Below are 27,685 nucleotides of genomic sequence, written 5' to 3'. Positions count from 1 at the left end.
ATAGGGAATAAGCAAAGGCCTTTCTTTTGGACATCGGATTGTAATACAAAAGCACATGGTATTCTACGAGGGACAGTCTTTCATTTTATTTTATTTTCCCTACACTGAAGAGTCTAATTGATTCAAACATAACCATTCAAATATGATGTAGCATCAATTCAAAAAGGGCCAAATAAACCAAGATATTTAATGAAACTACCTCAATGGGACATAAGGGTTATGCTTAGGATAATTGGCTATGGTGTATAGAATGCTTAGTGTAAATTTGTTATGGTGGGCAATATGATTGAAATCAGAGCCAAAAGTGAAATGTGGCAGATCTAAGAATGTGCTGATCCAAAGGTTGTCTAAACCAGGCCTTCCAAATGGTTCAAAATGGTGGACCATGAAAGGGCTCGTTTGGCCAAGGACTGCCTGTTTCTGTATGTTCCCAACTTCCCATATCCATTGTGCATTCTTCATGATGACAGGACAAATAGTTATAACTTTACCTTCCAGATAGAGGCACACTAAATAAGAATATGGAATGCCAGTTTCCCAAGCACCAGTTCCCGTCTTTTTGGAGAAACAGTTCAACTACACCCCTAGGAAGGCTCTGGGCACTAAATTCAAGATTCACTTTCATACCCATCTAATAATAAAGGGCAAAATAAAAGCACCCCACAGCAAAACCAGATTAATGTGATTCAACCGCTTGCTCTGCCCAATTTATAGCCACTGTTAGTTTTGGTGTCATATATGTTGTAGACTTATGATGTGTTTGGGGTTCAAACCCTCTCTACAAAGGCAAAAAGTAAGTTAAAAATAAACAAATACAGGAGATTAGTTGACCAAAGATTGACCAAAGGCTTATGAATCATGATCAAACATTTTTTGATTGAGTCACCAACTTCATCAACAATATTTTGATCAAATTCTGTCAATAGCCGTCAGACCCGTTAGTGCTTTGACTTTTTTTTGGATGAATAAAGTGCTTTGGCTTGCAGGAAAGGCAAATTAGAATCAATCTTAAAATCAAAAAAACATCAACTTTATGCACCTTAAGGTTATAAACATAACAGAATCTCACCTGGGCTCCTGGTCACCATATGCTAACAACATCAATGATCCCTGTGTAAAATAAACAGAATCCAATGTAACCGGAAGCATCTTCTCAACACCTTCTGTCTGTACTTCATCTACCCCTTCAGTGAGTTCAGCAACAAGATCTTCAACCTTTAGACCAATGCCTGACCTCAGTTTCTGAACAGGACTGACCAAATAATCAGATAACAGTTCTCCAACAGCTCTAGAGAAAGATGGTAAACCTGATTTCAAGCCCAAGTACCAGATGGGAATTGAATGATTAATAGCCACCGATGGATCAAGTTTTTTGAGACTTGCACCTTCGGATGTATGATCTATGCTGCGGCCCAGGGATTCTTCTTGAAAAGACTCCATCGTCTGGTTCTGTAATCTACTGGAACTGACTCTGGAATTGAAGTGACTATCCTGATCATGAATTCCATCTAATTTCTCAATGTTTACATTGCCCTTGTCGGTTTGCTTCTTCCCATTCAGCGGAATTTTTTCAAAAGGTGCACTTACTGTACTGAGATTCCCCCCATTCATAAGGAAAGGTAGTCGCGCAAAACTGAAGCCACTATCATTTTTGACACCACTCTGTTTGTTCACTTTAAGATGCCGAAATCCTGAATTACCTTCATATCCAAAGCTATTAGTCATGTTCTCTACTAATTCCCCCTTCACACTGCCTGTGGAGAATCCAGATGCATTTTGTGAGGTTTCATGCCTGGCAATCTTCTCCTCTCCACAATCAGGTTTGGCATAATGATCATCATATCCCCTATATTTGGCATTACTAGCCTTGGTTGCATCATGAGTATACTCACCTTCCACAACAAGAGACTTGACTGAAGGTCGCACTACTTGCGAAGGCTCACTGAACTTCCCACCACCTCGACCTTCGAAATATGCAAGCGCAGCTACTGCACTTCGCTCAAGATTTCTCCTTTTGATAGCATTACCAGCTTCAGAGATATCTCTGCCACGAGCCTTTCTTTTGAATCTGTCTTTTATAGGTGATATCATTCTAGACCAGAACTTTAGGCTGGTACTATGATTTTCCACACCAAATGATTTTTCTAGATCTGCATGCTTCAAACCAAACTCAATACCTGCGTCCATGCAATGGTGATCCCTCCAGTGCATTCGCTCATCCGTGCAAACAAAGGACTCGGGGGTGGCCATATCATTAAGATGGTCTGGATCCTCCTTGGGAAAATCAACTTCTGAGGAACTAGACCATTGCCGCGGAACGATGTAGCCAGTCTCTGCAGCTTTTCTTGCTGCCTCATCCCTTTCTCTGGACCAGCGAGCTGCAGCTTCCTCTCTAGCAAGCCTCCGGGTTTTCATACGAAAATCAATCCCTTCTTCAGTTGAGGAATGCCTCTGCAAAGCACCTTCGGCTGAAGGAATACCTAACCAAGAGAAATCCTCTTTTTGCACAATAAGAATATTTGGCTGAGATAAAACTGCATCTATCACAATCTTTCCCCTCTTCAAGCTAGCAAAAGGACGGACACGAAGTTTCATAGAGGGGACCTCACCACAGGAGAACTCTTCATGATGAGGCCCAATTAAGCATGAATCTAAGGTAATGCCCAAAGGTGAAATGCTGCGAACCTTACCGAAAACAAGCTCACGCTGCAAATATTCACTGAGTACTGAACAAACAGATGGCAGAAACCTGGCTTCAATAAGACTCCTCGCTTTCACCTGTCCATACCAAACCAATAGCCCTAATGCAGATATTACAGCAAAGAAAACCGAGCACCTAATAAAAAGCAAGCCCTCCTTCCACAAAGGATCCAAAGATCTAATCATAGCCTTACTTTGGCAGAAAATGTCGCAATTGAAGTTCAGCTTCAACCCATTTTTCAATCCAAAGTTGCTTGACAAAAACCCAGTTTGTTTCCCACTAAAATCAGGAAACCAAAACCCTCGGTGCCCACCATAACTCTGCTTTGCACAATAGAACTTGGGAAAAGCATGTGTCCGCAACCTCCTTCTATCCACATAAGTGAAACTAACATTGTTTTTCTGATTTGGGACATTTCGGAGTGGGAAGCCGATAAATGGGCTATGGAGATGTTCAATGCTCATTGTATTGTTCCACTGCTTTCTGACTCCGGAATGCACGCATCTGCCAGGGACCAAGAAGCAGCTCTCAGTCCCTTAAAATTCCAGTATATCACTGGAAGTCTGGACATTCAAAACCTGTTCACCATGAGAGGCGTATACCAATTTCAAATGTCCATATTTTAATGAAATTAGGTACTACAATCAGAAATAAAGAAATGAAACAGGAGGGGAACAAAAACATCGGCCATTCAGAAATTCTTCGTGCGTATACGACAAATTAACTGTCCTACCAAACTACTGAAACCCCACTAACTGGACGGAATTCCGAACAATTTCAAAATAATTTGACAAAACCTGCTACAAAGGTCACCATATAATCCAATAGAACTCATAAAGAATAAACAAGACTAACAGGAATTCCTTTCCAATTATAGTTGAAACCCAGAAGACGTGGATTCTAAAGTTATCTGAGTACGAATTCCGGAATACATACATAAACGTCTAAAATCTCTGTTAGAATAGAGATATGCAAGCATGAAAGCGACATGGAATCGTTTTGCTCGATGGTAGAGAAAAGGAAGAAAATGAAGATTCGGAGTTTCGAATCCAAGATTTCAACTAACCTTTTCGATCGAGTACCTTGAAAGAAAAAGAGTATCGGTGAGCAAATTTTCCTTTCGAACAAATGAAACGTCCGAGTTTATAGCTAGCTTCAGTCCCTGAACGCCATCTTCCATAAACTCGTTTGCTGAATGGACAAACGCAGGAAAAAGCTGATGAGCCTTGAAAGGGATTCTTGCTTCTTCATCTCATAGAATTTGGTCCGAATCAGCAAAAGAGAATCAGAGAACTGAGGAAGCGCGAAATAAATTACGCCTTTATCGGAATGACTAAAATACCCTTGGCCCCACTGAATCTGTGGAGAGCTTTTTTTTTTTTACTATTTATTTTTTACGTGAACTCCCTCCGTTCCAATTGGAAACTCAATACACCAACTCAAACCCAGAGAGGTGGTTCAGTTGGCAAAGTCCAATGCTTCCACATGGAAGAGTTCAAATCCCGTCGGGCAAAACCCTGCTTATATTAATTATATGAAAAGTGCCTTGAATTTTCTCTATCTAGTGTTTAAATGTCTCAAACAATTTAAATCTTACAGAGCCTTTCCATGTTTGAACTGAGTTTTAATTAAAATCGTAGGAAAATAAATTATATGACCCCTCCATTTCAATTGGAAAAAGGAAAACATTTCTTGTGCATATTTTTGTCTATCTAGTGTTTAAATTCATTTAGTGACCAATTGTTTAATGAAAATGTCGAGGTTAAAAAAATTTAATGGAAAAAATTTTAAAAAAAAATTTATATGTGGTTCATATGGGGCTCAACTGTGCACAGCAGCAGGACATTTTCGTACCTAAATGAGTTTTATATATTAAAGCCGTTAATTTTAAAATTTTAAAAATTCAATACCTCCCTTGGGATATTTTGTTCTTCTCAACCGATCATTTGGATATTTATATATATATATGTATTTATTTTGTTTTCTCAATCAATCATTTGGTATATATATGCACTATTGTGCACAGCATAAACTTGTGCACAATAGATGATATTTTCTCGAAAAAAATATACAATTTTCATAAATAAAAAAAAATATCAAGTTGTAGGGTTTAATGGTTAAGAGAATGAGTAAATAATATTTCTTAAATTTAAGAGTATGTCTTCTGATGTGGCACCCCTTTATTAAGCTACTCATATCATTTTAAGTGAGATTTTGCTAAGAAAACTTAAACTATGGTTGTGGGACTTAAATAGATTATATGTTTTTTTTTTTTTTTCTTTCTTTCCTTCTTTCATTTAGCATAGTTCCTACATTTTTAACTTACCCTTCTTTCTCGTAAAATAAATGATTTATTAAAAATCAAATATTGACATATATGCGACACCAACAATGCACTTATATGCCAAATAAATGGCTAAAAAACTTAAAAATTAAAAAAATATTGAGAATTTTTTTTTTAATTCAAAATTAAATCTTTAATCACGGCCTTCTACATTGAATAAAAGTATTCCGTTGTGCACAACAGAGAGATGTATATTTCAAATAATCTAACTTTATAACCATGTACGGATGTACCAACCCTTATATCTGTATAACCAAAATCCACAAATCTATAGGCTGCGTTTGTTTGCAAAGGTGGGGTGGGAAAAAAAACATGTGGGTCCCATGTGTAGTGGGGTGAGGGAGAAGTAAAGGAACTGAAAGAATTTTGTGGAAAAGTGATAGGGTGGATCCCACTTTTTAGTTTTCCCAACTTTTCCACAAAGTCTCACCAAATATGTGAGGTTTTAAAATGGCATGGGATGGGAAAGTTTGGCTGCCACATTAGCAGACGAAGTCTCCCACTTTCCCACCCCAAGCAACCAAACAATCTACCATTTTGGGATTTAAAGGAAAAGTAAAAAATCTACATTTTTTTCAAGAATTTTCCCACCCCACCTTTATTCCAGCAAACAAACGCAGCCATAGGGTTTGGCTTAATTGGCAGAAAACCAACACAAAAGATGTTTACTCATCACTTAACCCCATTATTCCGACCCGGGGGTCAATGCGTTGGTTGAGTCAAGCTTGTTTTGGTTCTGAAAGCACCCCCCTCCTTTTGGGGGTTTTGGGGGGGGGGGGGGGGGGGGGGGTGGGCGGGGGCCCGGGGGGGGGGGGGGGGGGGGGGGGGGGGGGGGGGGGGGGGGGGGGGGGGGGGGGGTTCCCACTCCCCCTTGTGGGTTTTGGGGGGGGGGTGGCGGGGTTGGGTTCCCCCCCCCCCCCCCCCCCCTTTTCTTTTTTTTTTGGGGGTTTTTTTTTTTTTTTTTTTTTCTCTTTTTTCCCCCCCCACTTTTTTCCAATCCAAACACGAACTCTTAGCAAAGTTTTTGGTTTAAGCTCAAGACAAATTTAATTAGCTTGATCATGTTTGTTTTCTGTTTGGACCAATGCTTTGGGTTCAGATTAAAGAGGTTTTGAGACCATTAAGAACCCATCTCAGCCCATTTCAAAATAAATTACATTTTGGGCTTGTGCCTTGGGCTTTGGGCCATAATATACAAAACAAAAATGTCCATGTATAATTAAAAAGACTAATTTACTCACTCAACATGTATTGGAATTAAGATCTCTAATTACTCTATTTATTTCAGTTTTTTTTCTTTTCTTGGGGGGGGGAAACCGCACATTCACAAAAATCACGTGTCGAAAGTTTTTTGGGATGAATCCACAAATTTCATTCCACAACCAAACATTTAATTTTAAAAATCAGACCCATAGATTAAAATCCAGAGGATTGGAATTAAGATCTCTAATTACTCTATTTATTTCAGTTTTTTTTTTTTGAACTAAGGTTCATTCGAGCCAGCTTTTACGCACTTGACTATATCCTTAGAGGGGGAGACACCGACACCGTCCTCAAGGGTCGAGTCCACGACGTTTCCACTGAGATGCACGAAAATCGAAGGTGCATATAAAAACTCATTTATATATTTATTTAATTTAAAATGAACAATAATACATGCAAATAGAGGCTATTAATAACCCATTAAGGACACGGTCATTATCAGAATCCTTATCTAGATTTGAGAACGTCAGAATGGAGTCTCTTTCAAGTTTCTAGTGCTTATGGTCAACAAGAACAAAACATCACTCATCTTAATCAGAAAAAGACATATTATTAATTAATTAATTAAATGAATATCAACATCTATGATGTCGTCCTCACTCCTCAAGCTCTTAATTAAACCCTAGAAGGTTTCCTAGAAGGTCTTAGATCTTTAGTGCCTGAGGAACAAAACACCACTTAACACTTAACCAATGACTTTAGGCTCTCAATTGTTCTACTTGCTTAAGAAAATGACAAAGCTTGACAGAAAACCACAATATATATATATAATATAAAATTGTTATATCATCGATTAATTAACAAAGTTAAAATACCATTCATGGTGTTTATAGAAGAAAAAATGTTTAAAAAATTTTTGTTTGGATTTCTAAACAAAAATGTTTGTCATAGCTTCCATAAACAAGGCTTCCAAAGCAAAGTGAGCCTGTGCTTAAGTGAGGCTGAGATGGGTATTCCGTTTTTGAAGCACAAGAAACGTTGCTACTGTGGTGGCTTCAAGGGCAATTATCAATGCCTAAAACCTAAACAATCGTGTGTGTGATTTCAAGAGAACACTTGGTAGGTTATAAAATGGGTCCTAAGTTATACAAAGGGGTTCAACAATTATAATATCACACTACTATATACAAACTAAAATTTTGGTATACTCTGTCATTGGGCTAAAACCGGTTTTGCTTTGGTCCTACGCTCATCGGATGGTTGCTGTGTGGTCAAATTTAAAATCCCGACCATTGTTTACGCAAACAAGTGGTCAGGACTTTAAACTCAATTACTTGGCCACCATCCAACGACCGCAGGACAGTCCTGCACATTAATTATGCAAGACTTAAGCAATTCCTGAATAAAACACCCCACTTAACCTAAAAAAATGCATCTTTCTACTCGATTTCCTTCGAAAAATTACATTTCTTACAAAATACTCCTTAACAGGTATACCTCCACTAGTATTGTCTTCATATTATTCGGTTACGTGACCTTTGTTTATCATATATTGCCCTCCTATGACCTAGGCGCTCCGTATTATAAAAATTATTACTATATGTTTGTATTACATTGTGTTATCATATCCAGTATGTTCTCACGCTTCTATTGAATGAACTTTGATTCTCATGCATTCCTACGTTCTTATGATCTAGTTGGGTTTGTATTATACATATTTATCTCACGTTATTATTTTGTGGGTTTCTCTATTAGTCTACAAAATTGAACTTCACCTGAGAAAGGGGAAGGGAATACATAAAAAATGTATTGTTTTTTTTGTCTTCTTTTTATTGTTCAAACTTCTGATATAATTAAACTTGCTAAAATAAGAAACTGATTAGAACTGAAAAAAGACAATAATAATTCATAAAGAATAAAACTTGACTAAGCTATAATACAAAAAGACAACAATACTTATTTATAACAAATTATTTCCTCTCCAAATGAAATTGACATGAGCTAGTATATTGAATTGTTAGAAAATGATACATTTTATAGTTCTATCAGATTAAAGAACTCTTTCAGTTATGAATATAAACAAAGTAATCAATTGGTTAGATACTTGTTGAATTTAAGAAGTAAAGCCAATGAATGATTAAGGCTCTTTTTGGTATCAATTCACATTCTCTATTATGCCTATTTAAAATAAATAAGTACAAGAATTCATTTTTGGTCAAGAATGAAAAATGGTTTGGTGAATTTTATCGAAAATAAATTATGAAATGGAAAATAAGTTTGGTGTCAAGATAAAAAATTGTTAAAAATGATAGTAAACAAGTGAGAAAAGAAGGAAAAAGTATGGTTGTTATAAAAGAATGTGTATTGACTTTTTACCCTCATCTTACTTATAGAACTTTGTAAACTTACACAAATGAGATAATGTTCTCATCATAATCCATAATGGCAAAGTTCATTTGGATTTTGGGGTTTTTCTATTATTTTAAATAAAAATAAAATTCAGAATAGATGCCAAATAATTTAAAATAATGAAAATTTCTGATAATTGACAATGATAATTGATACCAAAAATAGCCTAAACTAATTACACTGATTAAGAGACAGATTCTAATATTTTGAAATGAATAAATTTCATTTTATTTTTTTATTCTTAAGATCCTAGATCCCTCATGTACAATTTTTTCCTATATGTAGGTCCTACATGCTTTCGAAGAAGTTGATAAATTCAAGCCCATCACTTCCAGCATTACAGTTTGTCCTTACTTCAAAGGTCAGAAGTCAAAAAAAAAGAGAATTATTTTATCATGTCATTTCAATAGATGAGACATCAACCATATCTTCTTCCTATCTTTCTATCCTAATGCATGATGGAAGTTAAAACTTAAATTACTTCTAGCATATACTTTTTCGTTTTTGGTTGCTTATTATATGAGGAGAAGAAGACAGCAAGCTCACATTTTGCTTTTTATTTTAATTCCTACATATTCTCACTGTCAATTTACTGTATAGTTAAGAAGAAAGAGTTGAAATCTTTTGTCTATCAAGATAAGTGTATATGTTATTTTCATATCTTTCACTATATATTAAGAATAAAATTATTTTTAAATCATGATAATGTAAGAATATTTCTATCCAATATCGCATAGATAGACTAAAAACACCTTAATATGATAATGATACAAGATGATGATGAACATATTTTATAGGATTCATTATAGACAAAGCGCAGCGGAATATCTTCTTTATGTCTCTCATTATGAACGAATTTGAGGTGGAAGTTGATTCTATGATCAACTTAATGTTGGATTTTATCCTCTAAACTCCTCCCTGTTGACTGGCTTGATGGTATATCTCTTTTGACTAAGCAGATGCCAACTGTAAGAATATTTCTATCCAATATCGCATAAATCGACTAAAAACATCTTAATATGATAATGACACAAAATGATAATGAACATACATTTATAGGATTCATTGGAGACAAAGCGCAGCGGAATATCTTCTTTATGTCTCCCACTAGAAACGAACTTGAGGTGGAAGTTGATTCTATGATCAACTTGATGTTGGATCTTCTCCTCTAAACTCATCCCTATTCACTGGCTTGATGGTATATCTTTTCTGACTAAACAGATGTGATTATAATTAAGGTTAGAGGAGGGACCTAGCATCATTTATATAGGCAAATCCATTAGATCTACCATTAAGATCTAACGGTCTCTATTAGCCCACGCTAGCCACTCCATATAAGAATTTTAGTAACCATATATTATCCATATCAAACCAATAAGAAACCAAATTAAAGTGTAACACAATCGATAAAGCCCTTCTTATACGGAATATTTAATTAATATCCTAACAAATAATACAAATCAAAAGCAAAACCACTTATTGGGCCCTTTTTTAATGTTATAGTAAACAAAAAATTAGTATGATAGATATTTTTATCCGTTGAGATAAAAGACCAACTCGATTACGCAAAGCAAAACCTGTATACAAGTCTATATGTCATAAACAAAACCCACTTGCAAATTTCTTTTAGTTTTTTATTTATTTATAGCATGAGTGTGCTAGAGAACATTCAAGTCAAAGTTGAAACCCATTTTGTTATTTCATATGACCTTTCCCTCCTTAAAAAACTAATTCACATCCCATAGTTAAAATTAATGTTAATCATGATAAAGACTAGTCAAGGTATCAATAATTATAACAAAATACAAAATAGACACGATATAGCCAACTTTAGCCGTCTTTGAACACCCTTTAATATGAAGGATACAATAATAATTTCATAAAGAATACAATTTGATTAGAATCACGTTATAGTACATAAAAGCAACGATAATTATTCATATTGAACATGAATTCCTCTACAAAGAAGACTGGTGGACATAGGATAAATTTATTATTTTAAACTTATATATTAAATTGTTAAAGAATAATACATTCTATAATTTTATTAGAGTAGATAACTCTTTTAGTGTAAATATACAAGTCGTGATTCCCAATGTAATCAATTGATTATACTTGTTGAATTTAAGAAGTAAAGCCAATAACATTATATTATATTATAAAAAAAGGCAAGAAAAAATTCCATAATTTGAAAGAAGGAAAAACCCTTTTGTTTTATTTTTAATGAAAATAAATGATCTTTTCCTATATGTAGGTCCTACATGCTGCTTTCCAAGATGATAAATTTAAAAAGCCTATCTCTTCAAGCATTATACTTTGTTCTTACTTTCAAAGTTAGAAAAAAAATAAAAAAATTAGCATATCATTTCAATATGTGAGTCATCGTCCAAATCTTTTCCTACCTTTCTTATCCTATAAGTGAAATTTTAAATTAATTTTTTATTAATAAGGGTACATTTTTCCGATTAAGTTGGAAGTCTCACCTTATATTTATATTATATATAAAAAAATCTACATCTGATGATGTAGTCAAAAGTGCGTAAAAAAAAAAGAGTACTAATTGTATTTTTAAATAAAAAAAAGTACTAATTGTATTTTTCTTACTCATGAGGAGAAGATTTTTTAATTTATTTATATTTAATCAGTATATACTAAGAAGATAACCCGCTTCTGAATTATAATAAGTAATATTAGAGGTGAATCACGACCTTTTTCTTAATGCGTGGTGAAAAATGTAAGAAGAGTGCATATCTCCATCCGTCAAGATAGAAAATTAGAGTCGGTTACAAAAAGCAAAATCATAAACGATTCCAAAAGTCATAAAGCCCATTGTAATTTTTTATTTTTCGACATTAGTGTGCTAGAAAATATCGCAACAAATCATAAACAATTCCAGAAGTCATAAACAAAACCCACTGCAAATTCCTATTAATTTTTTATTTTTGGAATGAGTGTACTAGAGAAAACCACAGCTCAAACCTGAAACCCCTTTTTGTTATTTCTTATGTTCTTCCCTCGTAAAACTGTTTCTCATTCTATAATTTAAAATTAATATTAGCCAAATCAAATCTAAATAAATAAATATTACAATATGTTGCATAGAATTTATTTTGAGCGAGCACGCATCAACAATTTGACCTCAATCACGTAGACTTCTTCTAGCCGTCCGTTACGAATCTAACCTGACGACTTATAAAGTCTTCACCATAGATCTGATCAATTCCGATCAAAGCATACGCCGGAACACATCACCTTATCTTATGAGTTTTGAACAAGTCATCATCCACGTGGCAATGAAAAAAAATCCAAAAATAGATGGCCACGTCATGAGAAGCATGCGGATCTCGTCACCGTAACACGTGAGTCAAGATACGTGTGCAGTGACAGCATGACCGATTTGGTTCTCAAAGCCATATTCTTATCTGACACTGGACGATTTGACCCTCTTTATCCGTGATTTTACCCCCAAATCAAGGCAGATTATGAGAAAACTGTCTTTTTTGGAGACCGTCGGATGGGAATCTCTTTATTTTTTTTTCTAAATTAAAGACAGAACAGCCGCCGATATCCCTATTAGCCCACCGCCTTCTAGAACCTTTTTCATATTCCCATAGCTTTCTTCTCCACAGGGCTATTAATTCGTCCTTTTCTACAATTAATGGATGCTGAGATTTATAAATTTGAGTGAAACCCTTTATCGATCATATTAAATTTCTTTCTTCTACATTTGCATTCTCGCTTGCTTACTTTCAATTCTGTGCGTTCTTCTGGTGACTAAACGTAACGATGGAGTTAATTCCTTGTCTTCCCGACGAAATCGTTCGCGAGTGTTTAATCAGAGTTCCTTACAGAGGATTCTCTAGGGTTTCAGCCGTTTGCAAAGGTTGGAAAGAAGAGATCGAATCCCTACAGTTTCAGCAGCAGAGGAAAGCAAATGGCTTGAATCAACCGATCGTTGTGTTCACGCAAGCTGAATCAACTGGAGAAGATTACGGAGGAGCTAACAAGTATTCTATCCCACCTTCTTATCGGTTCACGCTCTATGAACCGTTTTCAACTACCTGGACTAAGCTACGGCCGCTACCTGATTTTTCCGACGGTTTGCCGTTTTTCTGTCAGTTCGCCGGTGTCGGCCGGAAATTAGTGGTGGTCGGCGGATGGAATACCCAAACTTGGGTGGTTTCCAAAGCTGTTTTCGTTTACGATTTCGTCTCCGGCAGATGGCACCGAGGTGCGGAGATGCCAGGTTCACCACGTTCGTTCTTTGCATGTGCATCCGATTCCGATCGAACGGTTTTCGTTGCCGGTGGCCATGATGACGGAAAGAATGCCTTGAGGTCTGCAATGGCGTATGACGTGGCTAAAGACGAGTGGGTCCAACTCCCCGATATGGCACAACAGAGAGACGAATGTAAGGGAGTTTTCCACGGTGGCAAGTTCCACGTCATCGGTGGGTATTCGACGGAAATGCAAGGTCGGTTTATGAAGAGTGCAGAGGCATTCGATGTTGTCACGTTGCAGTGGGACCAGGTGCAGGAGGACATGCTGGAAGCCGGAACCTGCCCGAGGATCTGTACGGCATCTGACGTGGACAAATTCTACTGCTGTCATGATGGGCATGTCAAGGTTTCACAAGGAAATGGTTCGTGGCAAGCAGTGGCGGAGCTGCCACCAGATGTACGTGTCAGCCCATACCTGGTGACGTGGCCGGGAAAGTTATTGGTGTTGGGATCGGCTTTCCATTGTGGGCGCTACGTGGCGTATGTGTTGGACTTGCAACGTTACACGTGGACACCAGTGGAAGCTCCTCAGGAATATACGGGTCCTGTTCAGGGAGGATGTTGCTTGGAGATCTGAGAGGAGGAGAGAATTGCAATTCTGAAAGTTCAAAAGAGCCTAATGTTAATTTTCTTCTTCTTCTTTTTCTTCCTCTCATTATTAATGTTTTTTGAATTTTGATGTTTCAAAGGCAAACGAGAGTGTAGATATTAACTTCTTAATATTTTTCTTATAAAAGAAAAAAATATTACATCATAAGATAAGATTTATATTATCTTATATTTTTCATTTGAGACCTAGATGATTTATTTCATCCCCTGTACATTCCTCAATAGAAAGCTTTCCTTTATTTTTCCCTGTATCTATAAAGTGTAAGAGAGAGGATTCAAGAGACTTCTTCATGAAGTATGTCTCTTCTTTTCATGAAGAATGTCTCTGCTTTAGAAGAAAATGATTCAAATTCAAATTGAGTGCAAGAATCATTTATCTATTTTATTTTTAATTAGGCATCATCAACACAAGAGTTGATGTGTTGAAGGCATCAACTGTTAACGGAAACAAACCATATTGGGATAATATACTACATGACGAAGATTTACAGTATGAACATAAAACATAACATAATCAAAGGACAAGCATAAAAATAAAATATTCATATTCAAACATATTCAAAGTTATAATAATCAAATTATCAATAATGATTATAGTCAACAAAGAATTTAAAGTTAAATCATCATCAAACATTTATCAAGTCTGATTTGGCCAAAATCACCCTGAGCCCTGTCAATCCATTTGAATCAACCTGAATCAGAATCGGATCAGCTGATTCAAATCCGATTGTACAATCCAAGTTGGATTCCTCAAACCATGGTTCCCTCCCTTCCCATGATTTTATTTCCTTGGGGTGGGGTGGGGTCGTCATGGAGGGTTGAGATATGATGATGGTTGGCAAGAATTCTATGCAAAATTTCCTTGGTCCTTAGTCTTGATTGTAACATTCACTATAGTTTGGTTGGCAGCGATAGACTTGGAAGGGTTATGGCTTTTCGATTATCACTGTTGAAAATTGACCATGGGTCTCACTAACTTGACATGCCTTCTCAACTACTAACCTAGATTTTGTTTGTATAACATCCCCACGGAAAAGGTGCATATCTTCATGAGTTTAAAATATCCTCTGTTTTCTTATAAAAAAAAGTTATATATCCTTTGTTTTTTTTTTTGGTAAGAAACAGATTCATTAAAATAAACAAAAGGACAAACAACACCTAGACAACTTGATTACAAAAATCAAGAAGCCAGGGAGAGGAAATAGGCCAAACCGTCTTGTTTGCCAAAGACACGGCCATCCTGGCTAGGGAATGAGCACCTGAGTTAGCTTCCCTAGAAATAGATTTAACCACAAAATCCATCCGAAGAGAGCAAATGTATTGAATGTCTTCAATGAGTGGGCCCACTTTCAGAAGTGGGAGGATTTCCTGATTAACCATGCGAGCAAGAGACAAACTGTCTGTCTCAACAATCACCTCGCTAAAGCCACATTCCATCACAGCTAACAAACCTTCTAAAACAGCGGTGGCTTCGCCCACCAAAACTGAATGAGACTGACATGGGATTGACAGAGCTAGCAGAGGGGCACCTGTAGAATCACGAACAATGCAACCACAACCCCCACGAGATTCTTTGGAAAGCCAAGAAAAATCACAGTTCAATTTCAGCAGAGGGAAGGTTCAGTGCTGACATCTTAGTCTACTTGCAGAAGGCACTAGCGAATAGTTGATTTGAGCATTAGTAAACTCTGTATGAGCCTTCAGAGCTTTTTCCACAACTATACTTGGGTCCCAATTATTTCCCCTAAAAAACAATTCATTGCGTGCAAGTCAGATGGACCAACAAACCATAAATGCCAAACCCAACAAATCATCCTCTACCGAACGATTAGAGAGAGTAATTAACCGCCACCCATTAAGTATGGCTGGTAAGCTTGCTAGTTGATTGCCCCTAATAACTGCATCCAAATTACATCCAAACCAGATAGCTCTCACATATGGACAATCAAAAAGCATATGATCAGTTGTTTCACTCTCACACCCACATCTTTTACACCCAGGGTCCACCATGATTTGTCGCCTAAGGAGATTATCTGCAGTAGGGATACCTTGATTTGCTGCTTTCCAAATGAAAGTTTTAACCTTTGGTAGGCATTTACTTTTCCATATGGTCATCCATCCCTGAGAATTAATTTGTGTCCAAGAATGCTGTCTGGATGATGATGCTTCAAGACTCATTTGGTCATCCCTTTGATTGGTCAAAAGATGATAAGAACTTTTAACTGAGAAATGACTATTCTTTGATCCACCCCATATTAATTTATCTCTAGAAAAGAATCTCCTTAATCTGATATTCAAAATCGCTTGCACTTCTCTTGGAGAGAATAATTGATTAAGTAGACCATGATTCCAGGTAGGTTCTCCAGTAATTATCAGATCTTAGACCCTAGATACCTCCACTCCAAAAGGCTTTTGAGATTGAATTTTAAAGCCAGGTAAGCTAGGAATCCATCTAAACTTCCATATATCAATATTAGCATTTATTTGTATATAAGAAATGAAAAAGTACATCAAAAGAATACTGTTACAAAATCTGCCGATAGCTAGAAAACCTATAAGAAACGCTTATGGGGGTTTGTTTTTTGTCAAACATTGTGTAACCATTACCATTTACCACCAATCCATTCAAAGATCATGCTCATCAAAAAGATGAGAAAAAAGTTCAATTACTTGATTCCCACGAATCCTAAAAAGGGTTTGAACCATTTCATCAATAGACTTTTCTCCTATATATGATGCTTAACAAGTCATCAAAAACTTAGATATGATATTGTATGGTAAAAGTATATCAAACGACCAAGCCAAGAGGTATAGACTTTTCTCCTAAGCATGCTGGAGAAGCATGACCCTCTACCTGGAAACCTAACTCATACCATAACGTCTTATCGTTCTCTACCACTACCATATGATATCCATTACAAAGAGTTGACATAGGAAAGTCTTGAAAGAGAGCGAAATTGAGGAACCCATAAATACATTAATTTTTTTTTTTTTTTTATTTTTAGTTACAAAACTGGGTCAAAAGACCCAAAAAACAATACAAATCAAACTAGAGCACAACTCTTGAGACAATCCTCTCTAAGGATGTCTATCATTTCCTGCGGGGGATCATTGAAAAAGACCAGATCATCTCTTCTAATTAGCCACCTCTTAGACAACCAATCAGCAGCCTTGTTATTTTGACGCCTCACATGACTAAATCTAACATGGCCTCGAGAAGCATATAGGCTTCGAATTTCAACAATTAATCTTCCCATCGATCCTTGCTCGTTAACTTCTGGTTCCAGTAACCTTATGGCATTCAGCGAGTCTGATTCTATTTGGAGTGGCCATGCTCCCATATCCAACGCTATCTTTACCCCTTCTTTGATTGCGCGCAGTTCCGCCTCTACTACATTAATTGATTGATAGATACTACTACTAATAAACATATTATGACTTAATACTTTGAGTTTAAAGACTATGACAATTCTAAGTCGGAAACTGTGTCTTGTAATTAAAAGCGTTTACATACGTTCAGGAAATTCCAGAGTATTGAAAATGAGGGCTGCCCTTTTGTGGATAGGCTTACACAAGTGAGAGGTGGAGATGATGCTGAGTCTCAATCTATCAAATTCAGGTTCAAAGTCAATCTACAACGTTACACACGCCCATTTTGTTCTTATAGAGCACTTCTTCAGAGATCATGTGTGTGAATAGGTGATCAACAAAAAAACGAAAATATTTTCTGACTTGTACTAGCACATTCTAATTTCAGGAATTCAGTAGAAGTTCATCTATCCAAACGAATGCTTTTGAATTTAAAATTTGTGTAGATAATTTCTTCGCAGCTCAATTCGTTAGCCCTGGGTTTGGTTCGTGGGATGAAAAAGACAGCAAAAACTATATAGGTGAAACCTACTAATAGCAAAAAGTCTGAATCACCACCACATATGAGAACTCTTAAGTTTAAAAAGTATGTTTTCACACTTTTTCGAAACGGACGATCGCTATCAAGATCTCGACCACCGTTCGCAGCACAATGCTACGCAGCATTGAAGTCGAACTCCATTCTCTCCTAATGCCTCTCAACTACACAACTGGGGTGGTATTCACGTGAAACACATTGGGGTCCAACTTTAGTCCGCATCCAAAAGTAGGTCCTACCACTATTATGTGGTTGAAAGATGTTAGCCCCTAACAAGAAGGTGATCAAGACACAAGAAACCAGAAAGACAGCGGGGGCAAAAATTGTGAAAAATATTTGAAAATTTAATCCCACTTTTAAAATTTCCCTATATTTCCTACAAAATCCAATTAAAAATGTAAGATATAGGACAAGGATAAAAAAAACAGTGTCACATCAGCAATTTTCCTATTGCTATTAAACCAAATTTTGTTGAAAATTTTACTTTTCCCTCCCCAGTAAAGATTCTTCAAACCACAGTACCAACCTCTGCTTCATCCAGTCAAGAGCTCTGCACCAATCCGGACCATGAGAGATAACTGACACTGGTGAATCATGGCATTGGCAACACATAGAGGAAGAGGAATTTTTCTTTCCCACATTTTAAAACGCGCCTTCTACCTAGAAGAAGTGCTTTTATCCAAGAAATAAAACCGCAAATACTAAGGCTGCATTTGTTTGCAAAGGTGAGGTGGAAAAAAAATGTGGGTCCCATGTGTAGTGGAGTGAGGGAAAAAAAATAAAAGAATTTTGTGAAAAAAGTGATGGTGGTGGGTCCCACTTTTTACTTTTTCCAACTTTCCCACAAAGTCCCACCAAATATGTGAGGTTTTAAAATGGCTTGGGGTGGGAAAGTTGAGCTGCCACATCAGCATACAAGTTCACACTTTCCCACCCCAAGCAACCAAGCCTAACTAAACATGCTAGGAATTGTGTATATATACTACATTACTACTCTTTGGATGAAAAACCACACAGTACCCAGATGACAGCAATTCAGCAAGCTACAGCTTCAAGATATTTATTGCTACACATTTCTAGGTTTCAAAAATATCCAACCCTTATCAGAGAAATAAGTTTTAACGGGCACGAAAAGAATACAAGAATTAGAATAAATCAGAAGAGAACATCCTAATTGTCAAATTAAAGTAACATCCAAAAAAAAGATGTTTAATAAAGAAAAATGTCTGAATCAATGTCACATAACCCCTGGGTGTTGGCAAGATCTAAAAAGCCAAAACGGATGCTTTCCATGTAATACCAATTTGCTATACTGTCAAGCTATCTGATGTTTATTGAGCATTCAGCGAATGAACCAAGGCAAACATACCCATGCTTACCGCACTGGCTGTTGGTTGTAGTGACTCTTTTCCTTCTTCTTTGCTGCAGCAAGCTTTGCACTCCTGGCAGCAGCCTCAATTGCGGCAGCCCTGCCTGCAGCATCCATCTCTTTGTTAGATTTTTTCTTCTTAGCAGACACTACCTTCTTTAGACGCTCTTTTACATCAATGGCCGACGCATCCTCTTCTGCATTTTTGGTCTTAGCAGTTTCTTCTGCCATACCATTCTCTGAACCATTAGGCTGGTCCCGTTGTTCTTTGACCTCCTTGGAGGACTTATCCTTCTTTTTCTTCTTCTTCGCATTCTTGCTCTCTGAAGGAGCACCCTCCTTTTTCTCAACATGTCCATTGAGTTCCTCAGTTTTCTTCTCATGCATGTTACCTGCATATGCACATAACACAATATCTCTTCACTGTTGAACGAACATGAAGTCTAGGACATGCAACATAAGTAAATTTGGAATGATCACTTTTCCAATTGTAACTCTCTCTGAATGCATCAGAGTAGACATGATAATGATGAATCCTATACTTGTTTTGGCACCAAAAATACTCACAGAATAGGTCCATCTCAAGAAAGTACTAGTTTATGATTTACTAAGCAACTAAGCAAGCAAATCATGCACACATAGGGTACAAGATCAGAATTACCATGGGATTCATCTACCAAAGTGGTCCCTTTGTTGGTCACTGCAAACTCAGCCAAGACAGCTTCCAGTTCTGCAAGCTCCTTTTTCTTGAGTTCCTTCTTTGACAGTTGCCTTTCTGTATCCTTTGGTGGCAAAGAAGCCTGAGAGGGCTTCTTCAGAAATGGCTCCGGTGGCACTGGAACTTCAGGTTCATGTTCATGCTCTTCCTCAATTTCATCATCACCTTCATCAAGACCATCCTCTTCACTTTCACTTTCCTGGAAACATGAAAAAATACCAGTTCAATCATCTGTAAATTACCAAGCAGAATTCTCAAGAGGAGGGGGGGGGGGGAATCTTTCCAAATTTATTTTAAAAGCATTACGACCATTTTAGAGAAGCGAAGACTAAGCTTAAAAACATTACTCCATGAGAAAAACTCCACTGAATTTGGGCACCAACCAAAATGCCACATGCCCCATGGATGCAAAAAAAACCTTCTTAGGTAAAGGGTGCCAGATCTGAGCACACCATGTAGTAAGGTAATCGATATAATATTGCATCAGAAGGGACAATAAAGAAGAATAAATAAAGCCAACATATCAGTTGGGCTACATCAATGATCACCTCTAAAGCCCATATTTATTTGCATTTATGATGGGTGATTTAACCAAAGACATTCAAGATGAAGTTCCTCAGAAACTGCCCAAGAAAAAAGACTCTTATAAACAGTCCACGGGCTCTACACTATATCTCAACGTCTCAACCATTCCATTCTATCCAAACTATCTCCAATAGTGGAGAATTATATCATCTATAAAGAGAAATAAAGGACTCCTATAAATAAGACAATTCTCTAACTAGGAAACTACTTCAAACAAGGAAACTAAATATCCTAAATAATAGCTTCAGAAACAAAGAGAGCGGGCGGGCGGTGGGGGGGGGGGGGCTGTGGAAGAAAAAAGATATTATTTCCCAAATAACATAAATTCCTAGAATCCTACAAAACTCTAAAATTAAAATCAGGAACTGGCTTATCTCCATCTTAATACGCAAACAGGTTTGGGTTGACCCAAGGTAGGTACCTGCACCAATCCTCCTAGTGCTGAAGAAACTTGACCTAAAGTTTTGTCAACACAACAATTTTGATGGAGCATTGCACAATGCATCTCACAATCAACTGTCACGATCTTTGATGGCATTAAACAAAAACTCTTTAATGGGAATCTTATCAGCAATTTCACAACTGAAATCAGAGAGTCAATCAATCCTTCCACTACCATTCACTTTAAGTTGATTATCATTTTCATTGTCGATCTCTGATCTGCGATTTGAAGCACCTATCATGCTTGACATCTCATCATCAAAGCTGGTATTATAGTTGGCAAGCTCCCAACAAAAATGTCTTCAAAAGTAAAAAATTTAAAACTTCCATCTCTAATGTTAAGGAGTAAATCTTATTAACCAACCTCCATGATGTAGCGGGTTTATGATAACACAATGGCAGAACCGTAACGCATGAACTGCAAACTAAAGAAAATAAAAGAAGTCAAGTATAACGTATTGGTAACGTATTGGTGGTGAGGACTAAACTTGGAAGATAGTAAGAAGAAAGACATTAGAAGATGAATATAGGGAAGGGAAATTTAAGATTAAAAAGAGAATCCCATAAAAAATGAAGTAGGAAGAGAGAGGTGAAAGTTGGGAAAGAGGAGAAGAGACCTCTTCAGTTGGACACAGAGCCAGCAAAAGGAAAAAGAATTTGCAAGTCACAACATGGCAAAAGTGGAGTTCAATTTCAAACAAGACTTCAACTCCTACAAGGGGTTACAAAATGCAAGAAGTTGAAGCAGCTTCGACTAAGATATGCAATTTTTATTTATTTTTCTTTTTGGAGGGGGGTGGACTGTTCGACCGGTTTACAGGGTGATGATGAAAGCAGTCGGGAGAGTTGTTGCTGGGGTTAAAGGAAGCAGTCGGGTTGGGATTTGGTGTGTATCACAAGGGTGGATCAAGTTTTCACTGGAGGAATGCAGCAGGTGCTGTGGTAACCACAAGGATTGGGAGTTATGTGGAATCAAAGGGTACATGGTGTTCAATTAAGAATCAAAGTGGGACCATCTTTTGGGATGGCAAAACCCTGGAAGAAAGGTTCAAACAACATCACTGTGTGAAAAGGGATGGGAGTTGAGAGGACAGTGAGGTTGTGATTGGGGCTGCTGTCAGAACTGATTGGGTTAGGGAGAAACCCTGAACCCCTTCCCCCCCCCCCCCCCCCAAAAAAAAAAAAAAGAAAAGGGAGAAAAAGGTCACTGCTGTTGGTTGTACACAAAGGAGTCACGGTAATGAACAAGAACAAGGTGAGGTAAAATGATAGAGAAGGAAATAGAGATGCTAATGGGGTAATGGGGGAAGAGATGGACTTTTCATGTCTGATACCAAATTGGGGGAGCGGAAATCGCTGCAAAAATTGCACAATCAGAAAAAGCATGCAGGCATCCAGGAGGGTGGGGAGAGAAGACTTGCACCCAGCCCACTACTCATACCACAAAAACTGTTCCATTCTATTCAATCCATCGGACCATCGCCAATGATGGGGATTTACATCATCTACAAAGCTTCATAAGAGACTCCCATAAAAGAAATACTATTATTAGGAAACTAAATATCCTAGTAGCAAACTTCTAAAATACACACAATAAGACGAAGCAAAACAACATTTTCGCAAATAAAATAAATTCTTAATATCCAACTAGGAGCTTATACCTAATGCACAATGCTCCATCCATTGTGTGTCAGGAGACAGGGTCATCATGTACACAGCCTTGCCGCTGCTGTAGGAAAGAGGCTGTTCCCAGATAAATTGAGCATGCAACCACTTCACCACAACAGAGCAACCTTACCATCACACCAAGGCCAGCAACATAAATTCTTAAATTCCAAAAAACCGGTACATCTAATCTATATACTCAAGGCAATGTTCCCACATCAATTCCTCACCATGTCATGCAAAATGAGCAGTTTTTTTTTCTTAATAAAAGAAGATTCACTCTTCAACAATTTTGTTAAAATAATTATGCATTAATTAATCAAGATTAACAGACAAGAGTCCAACTGCAAAGGAAACACAACTGCCAAAATGGGGTGCCTTTTTAAGGCATATAGGGCAATCTGACATGCATAGAACTGGTATAGACCTGTTTGAAGGGTTCAAAAGTAGGGTATATTTGAGGGTGAAGTTCAGGTTCAGGAAGTGCCCTTGTTAAATGTTAGAAACAGAGGATGGTGGTTGATGGTATGAACTTGATATAGGCAAATGAAGTTAGATATGTGGATACACATCAACAAGGGCCGAGCTTTTGAAGATCCACCAAGACCACCACTTTGGATATGAAGGCTGAATCCACATCCCACCTGAGTAAACAGGGTATGCCCTTCAAGAGAAGATATCCTACTATTAAAATTCTGGCATGAGCTCCAGATAGATCATGGTCTGTATTAACGAATTATATAGCGATATGATGGAGGCTGAATGCCTCATGAGTCATGGCTACAAGAAAATTTAATTTAATTGAGCTTTGGACTCCCAACACCTAGAAACTCAACCCAGTAAACATTATAGGCATAAGAAATAAACCTTAAAAAAAATAAAAAAGAGAGGTACCAATAAGTCAATAACTATAGCCTAGGAACATGAAAAGTCACATGAAAGTTTCCTATGAAGAATTTAAGAGGACCTAGCGCTAAAAACTGAAATAATTGATACTATTCTAGTGCCATCAAGCAGGGCTAATAATTAACCGGAAAGCCGCAACTCCACATCATCAATTCTTGTAGCTTAATCATCTAATGTGCATTTTCCCCTAACCTCTGTTTTTTAAGTTGGACAACGATACTAATGCTAGCACCTTTAATGTCCAAGGTTGAGTTATTCCTAACCATGTTTAAGTAAAATCAGTAGCCTCTTAACAATAAAAGAAAATTTACTTTACAATGATTCAGCATGGATTCGTTAACCCTAATCCTCCTGTGCAGCCATTTTCCCCAAAGCTCATTTTTCCTTTTAGTTTTGAATGACAACCAAAAAGGAAAGGGGGGGGGGGCTTAATTTTACTATGTTGTATATCATTTCACAGCTTCTGTAGACTTTTAGCTGCTCCAAATTCTGATATCACCGTAGGAGGCAGTCAATGGATCAAGCCTAACATCCATAAAACAGATTTAGCAACCATGAGATAGGTAGCAGCACCATTAAGGAACAATGTGGATAGAACATTTCAAGAATTGAAAAAGCAATGAGGGAACAAGAGTACATCTCAGACGGACCACAGACAATGTCAGCGCCTTTTTCAAGTAGACCAAATAAGGATCGTTTGATGTCCAGGAGCTTTCATGAATGGAAATTCAAATTGGTTATAAAAAAAACGTCTCCACTACAGTTCATCCACCTTCAGATAGGTTTTTATAATTTATCATTTCTAAAATGTGCGAAGCAAGGCCACCAGGTTAAGTCAAACAAAATAAAGAGTTAATAAGAAAGTCAATGAGAAAAAAACTTTTTGCAATAAAAAAATGGCATTTCTTACCTACATCCATATAGATGTTAATTGATTTAATTCTAATTGCAGTAAACGCACTTGTATAAATTAACTTAAAGACGAAGACGATCACATCCTTTTGCAACCATAACGGTTACTCTACCACCATAAACTTCAACAAAAGAAAAAGGAGCAAGAGAAAAAGAAGACAAACTAGCATAAAAATCACCTGTAGTCATCTAATGTTAATCAGGGAAAAAGATTTCAAAGCCAACCTAGCTTCCGACCAGCCAGAAATCGAAATTTGGAGAAACCTGGTATTCTTAGGGTAAAACTGGACATGTGATGGGCAGTTCAAAAGACTCAAAACTGGTCAAAGATACTGAAACTAGGTTGGTTGAAAATGGGTAATTGGTCAAAACTTGCTTTCTTTTTAGGTCGAAACTAATAAAATTTCTAAGATATTGTCCACCCTTGAGGAATCCAGTAGAAACTTGGCAGTACTTGAACTCCCGTAAGTTTAAACTGCGTATTGTTTCCAAGATGTCAATTAATTAAAGATTTTCTTACGTGAACCACTAATTGTTCTGAACCAGCAATACACAGAAGAAATCCAAGAGGACAGTGAGCCAAAAAAAATTTATTTGGGTTTTTTGACTCCGAGGTCTAATTGAAGTTCAACTTCATGAGTGCGACTCCTCCCGTTCTCCCTGTAACTAACAAGGATAAAAGAAATCTGAGAGAGAGAAAAGTTCTACCAAGTATGACTTGAATTAGAATGATAACAAATAAATGGTAATAATCAAAGAAATCAGGTGGAAAATACGAAATATCGTCGGAATTGTTAAATATGGAAGGCAGTGATAAAATGCCACAGTTCTAGTCAAGTGCCCTGAGTACTTTTGAGTACCATATATACAAAGATCATGCACCATTTATGACTACTGCATTCATCATTACAGACACAGGATTAGACTTCCCTCAAATTGGACCACAGACAATATCACAATGTATAAAAAGAAGAAAGAATGAAATTTCGCGTGAAAACCTACTCATCTATGTTTGCAGTAACATGCGTAAACCAAAGAGAAAATACAAAGGTACCACATTGTAAGCAATATGATATAAAGTCCAGATCAACAAGTAGGACTTAATAATAACAATAAATATAAATAAATAAGGAAGAAGAAGAAGAATACACTGGCAACAATTTTAACAAAAATATAAACTACTTACTGAATGAAGAAAAAATGAATACATTATAAAGGAAACAACAGAACATCAAAACCTCTACGCAACCAATGCACCCCTCCGGAACAAAAAAGAGATGCAAATCTTTAAAGCATAAGTAAAATAAAATTATTAAAACATACTTCTAATAGGGTAGAACTCTCCTTATTCTGCGATTGCTCCGACGTGCCCCAGACAGTTTGAGGTGGAGCAGTTGTTGCATAATAATCGTCGTCGTCGTCGTCATCAACGTCAGCCCAGGATTTCACGGTAAGCGGAGTGGGCTGCCAGAAAACCTGTTGCTCCGGTTCCTTAGCTTGGCCTTTTGAAGATCCCTTGCTCTTTGACGATCCATGCTCCTTCTCTGATTTCTTCTTTCTACGTAAGGTATCGAGAGCGGCAAAAACATTAGTATTGTTTCCTCCAACGTGGCCATCGTCCCTTCTGCTTCCACCTCCAAACATTTCTATCGAGATCTCAGATAAGCCACAGTTGTGAACAATGGTATCGGCAAACTAAGGTGTCCAAACGCCGCAGTTTCAGCCGAAGATAGGAGAACTCAAATTGCAGCGTCAAAAATTAGTTACTCGAAACTGAACGAGAAGACGAAAAACTCGTCGAGAGATTAAATTTCTCTGAAAAATATCAGGGTTTGAAAAAAAGAAAGAAAAAAAATTAAGATCAACAGTCAAATACTCGAAGCTGCTTCTAATTTGCCGAATAAAATTTTTTTTTAAATGACTAGATTAGGATAAACTAGGTCTCTATAGTTTCAACGAAAAATAAAAAGGGGAAAAACAATAGTTTACTAAAGATTAGGCTTCCAGATCAGTACACGGGACAATATAAAGATATAGATTAATGAAACTCGCAATCTCTCTAACTGTTCAGTGATTTCGCGAATAAATCAGAGTTCTAAGACCGTTCCAAAGTTCATAGTAAGTTAATTCGAGAAAATTGTGAGAAAAGTATGGTTGGTTTATGGACAAAAGAAAATCGAAGGAGAACAGGGGAAGGAAAAAAAAATGTGGGTAGAACGGAGAGATCAATTCAAGATGATGTGAAGAAAAGTGAAAACTCATACAGAAACAGTGCCAATGCTTTTGAATGAGTAGAGTTCTGGAAGAAAACAACGCCCCAGGTATCGATTTAGGGTTTGGAAACGTCCGAGATTGAGAAGGGGTCCTCGTTTTTCGTCACTGAAGAGGATTATAAGGCCATTAGATAACGCAGGTGACGAACACGAAATAGGTGTTTTATACCCACGCTCTGGGGCGTGGGGAGAGTTATAATGAAACTGACGAAATCACCTCTTGTGTTTCTTCCCCTCCCTCGCTCACACAATAATTTACTTTATCGATGAAATTTAACGAGTTTTTTCGGGTTTAAGAATCCTTGTCAAGGCAACCTGAATCTTCAGATGGATAGGGTCCAACCTTGGTGGGCCGGGTTTAAAATCTCTAGAAATATGGAAAAACCAAAACTAGCCTAGGGTATTCATAATGGAGGCCATTTTGTTGAGTTTTTTTTTTTTTTTTTGAAATATGACTTTATTCAGATAACTAAAGAAAGTACAGACACAACTGCATGAACACACAAGTTCGAACCGAACCAAGGAGAGGAAAGTGACCAAACTGTCGTACATGCAATAGACAAGGTCATCCAGGCTAAGGGTTGGGTCAAGCTCAAAGAACCCTTAGAAGAAAGACGATAACAACTACAGCAGTAAAAAAATACAACACGCCTCAAGGGCGGACATACAACACCCTCATAGAGGGACATACAACATGCCTCAAGGGCGGACACTCAACGTGTGTTCTTTAGGTCATTGGATTAATTACAATTCAACAGTGTAATAGACCTTTATAGGAGAGTACAATTAACTATAGAACTTACTTGAGGTATTGGAGTCATTACCCAAATATGGTTTGGATATTTGAGTTATACTCAACGTATGTTATTTAGGTCATTGAATTAACTACGATCCAACGGTGTAATAGACATTTATAAGATAGTACAATTAACTATAGAATTTAGTGTTGTTCTATAAATATTAGCTTAGTGGGTTTCTGCGTCTCGATTTGTTTGCTATGCTTACCTTTTTTTTGTCATTTCTTAAGGCTGCGTTTGTTTGCAAAGTGAGGTGGAAAGATATGGGTGGGAGAAAGAAAAAAAACATGTGAGCCCTATGTGTAATGGGGTGAGGAAAAATGAAAAGAAATAAAAGGAAAGTTCAAAAAAATATTAATTGTAGGTCCCACATTTTCTCTCCCACACTTTTCACCAAATCCGATATATTTTGTGGGGTTTTGAAAATGTTTGGGATGAAAAAGTTGGATTGCCAACTTATCACAAGTTTCTTTAATTTAAGAAAATTTGTCTTTAACTTTTCCACCATACAAACAATTAAATATAATTTTAGGATTTAAAGAATAAGTAAGAAAATTTTATTTTTT

The 27,685-nt window shown here is 37.0% G+C and overlaps 3 protein-coding genes across 3 annotated transcripts in view; 1 reads left to right on the top strand and 2 right to left on the bottom strand.

Annotated features, from left to right (window-relative positions):
* Positions 1–3,983, bottom strand: part of EMB2410 (embryo defective 2410) — a 46,604-nt gene extending 42,621 nt beyond the window's left edge. The window contains exons 1-2 of the mRNA XM_089145198.1: positions 3,784–3,983; positions 1,070–3,205 (exon numbers count right to left, since the gene is read on the bottom strand). Coding sequence (XP_089001324.1) covers positions 1,070–3,205; positions 3,784–3,881 — 2,234 coding nt within the window. The 5' untranslated portion in view covers positions 3,882–3,983. The remainder of the gene's footprint in view (positions 1–1,069; positions 3,206–3,783) is intronic.
* Positions 3,984–12,314: 8,331 nt separating this feature from the next.
* LOC149025006 (F-box/kelch-repeat protein At1g80440-like) lies at positions 12,315–13,961 on the top strand. Its single transcript, XM_089143050.1, has one exon. The coding sequence runs from the start codon at positions 12,444–12,446 to the stop codon at positions 13,512–13,514; it is 1,071 nt and encodes a 356-aa protein (XP_088999176.1). The 5' UTR covers positions 12,315–12,443; the 3' UTR covers positions 13,515–13,961.
* Positions 13,962–18,478: 4,517 nt separating this feature from the next.
* LOC149025005 (uncharacterized) lies at positions 18,479–26,549 on the bottom strand. Its single transcript, XM_089145197.1, has 3 exons — positions 25,373–26,549; positions 19,484–19,739; positions 18,479–19,214 (listed from the first exon to the last, which is right to left on the bottom strand). The coding sequence occupies exons 1-3, from the start codon at positions 25,691–25,693 to the stop codon at positions 18,829–18,831; spliced, it is 963 nt and encodes a 320-aa protein (XP_089001323.1). The 5' UTR covers positions 25,694–26,549; the 3' UTR covers positions 18,479–18,828.
* Positions 26,550–27,685: the final 1,136 nt, after the last annotated feature.

Source organism: Hakea prostrata, chromosome 2 (assembly GCF_041222555.1).
Source record: "Hakea prostrata isolate BN-2017 chromosome 2, UWA_Hpros_2, whole genome shotgun sequence".
Classification (NCBI taxonomy): Eukaryota; Viridiplantae; Streptophyta; class Magnoliopsida; order Proteales; family Proteaceae; genus Hakea; species Hakea prostrata.
Note: the sequence above shows the minus strand (reverse complement) of the source record. Positions and strands in the feature narration are given on the sequence as shown.

What these genes read in the sequence shown, in the direction of transcription:
- LOC149025006 (XM_089143050.1), top strand. Translation starts at nt 12,444, where the DNA reads ATGGAGTTAATTCCTTGTCTTCCCGACGAAATCGTTCGCGAGTGTTTA.
- LOC149025005 (XM_089145197.1), bottom strand. Translation starts at nt 25,693, where the DNA reads ATGTTTGGAGGTGGAAGCAGAAGGGACGATGGCCACGTTGGAGGAAAC. An exon ending in AGAGTTCTACCCTATTAGAA is followed by an intron (nt 19,740 to 25,372) that starts GTATGTTTTAAT and finishes TCATGTTTCCAG; the next exon opens with GAAAGTGAAAGTGAAGAGGA. An exon ending in TTTGGTAGATGAATCCCATG is followed by an intron (nt 19,215 to 19,483) that starts GTAATTCTGATC and finishes GTGCATATGCAG; the next exon opens with GTAACATGCATGAGAAGAAA.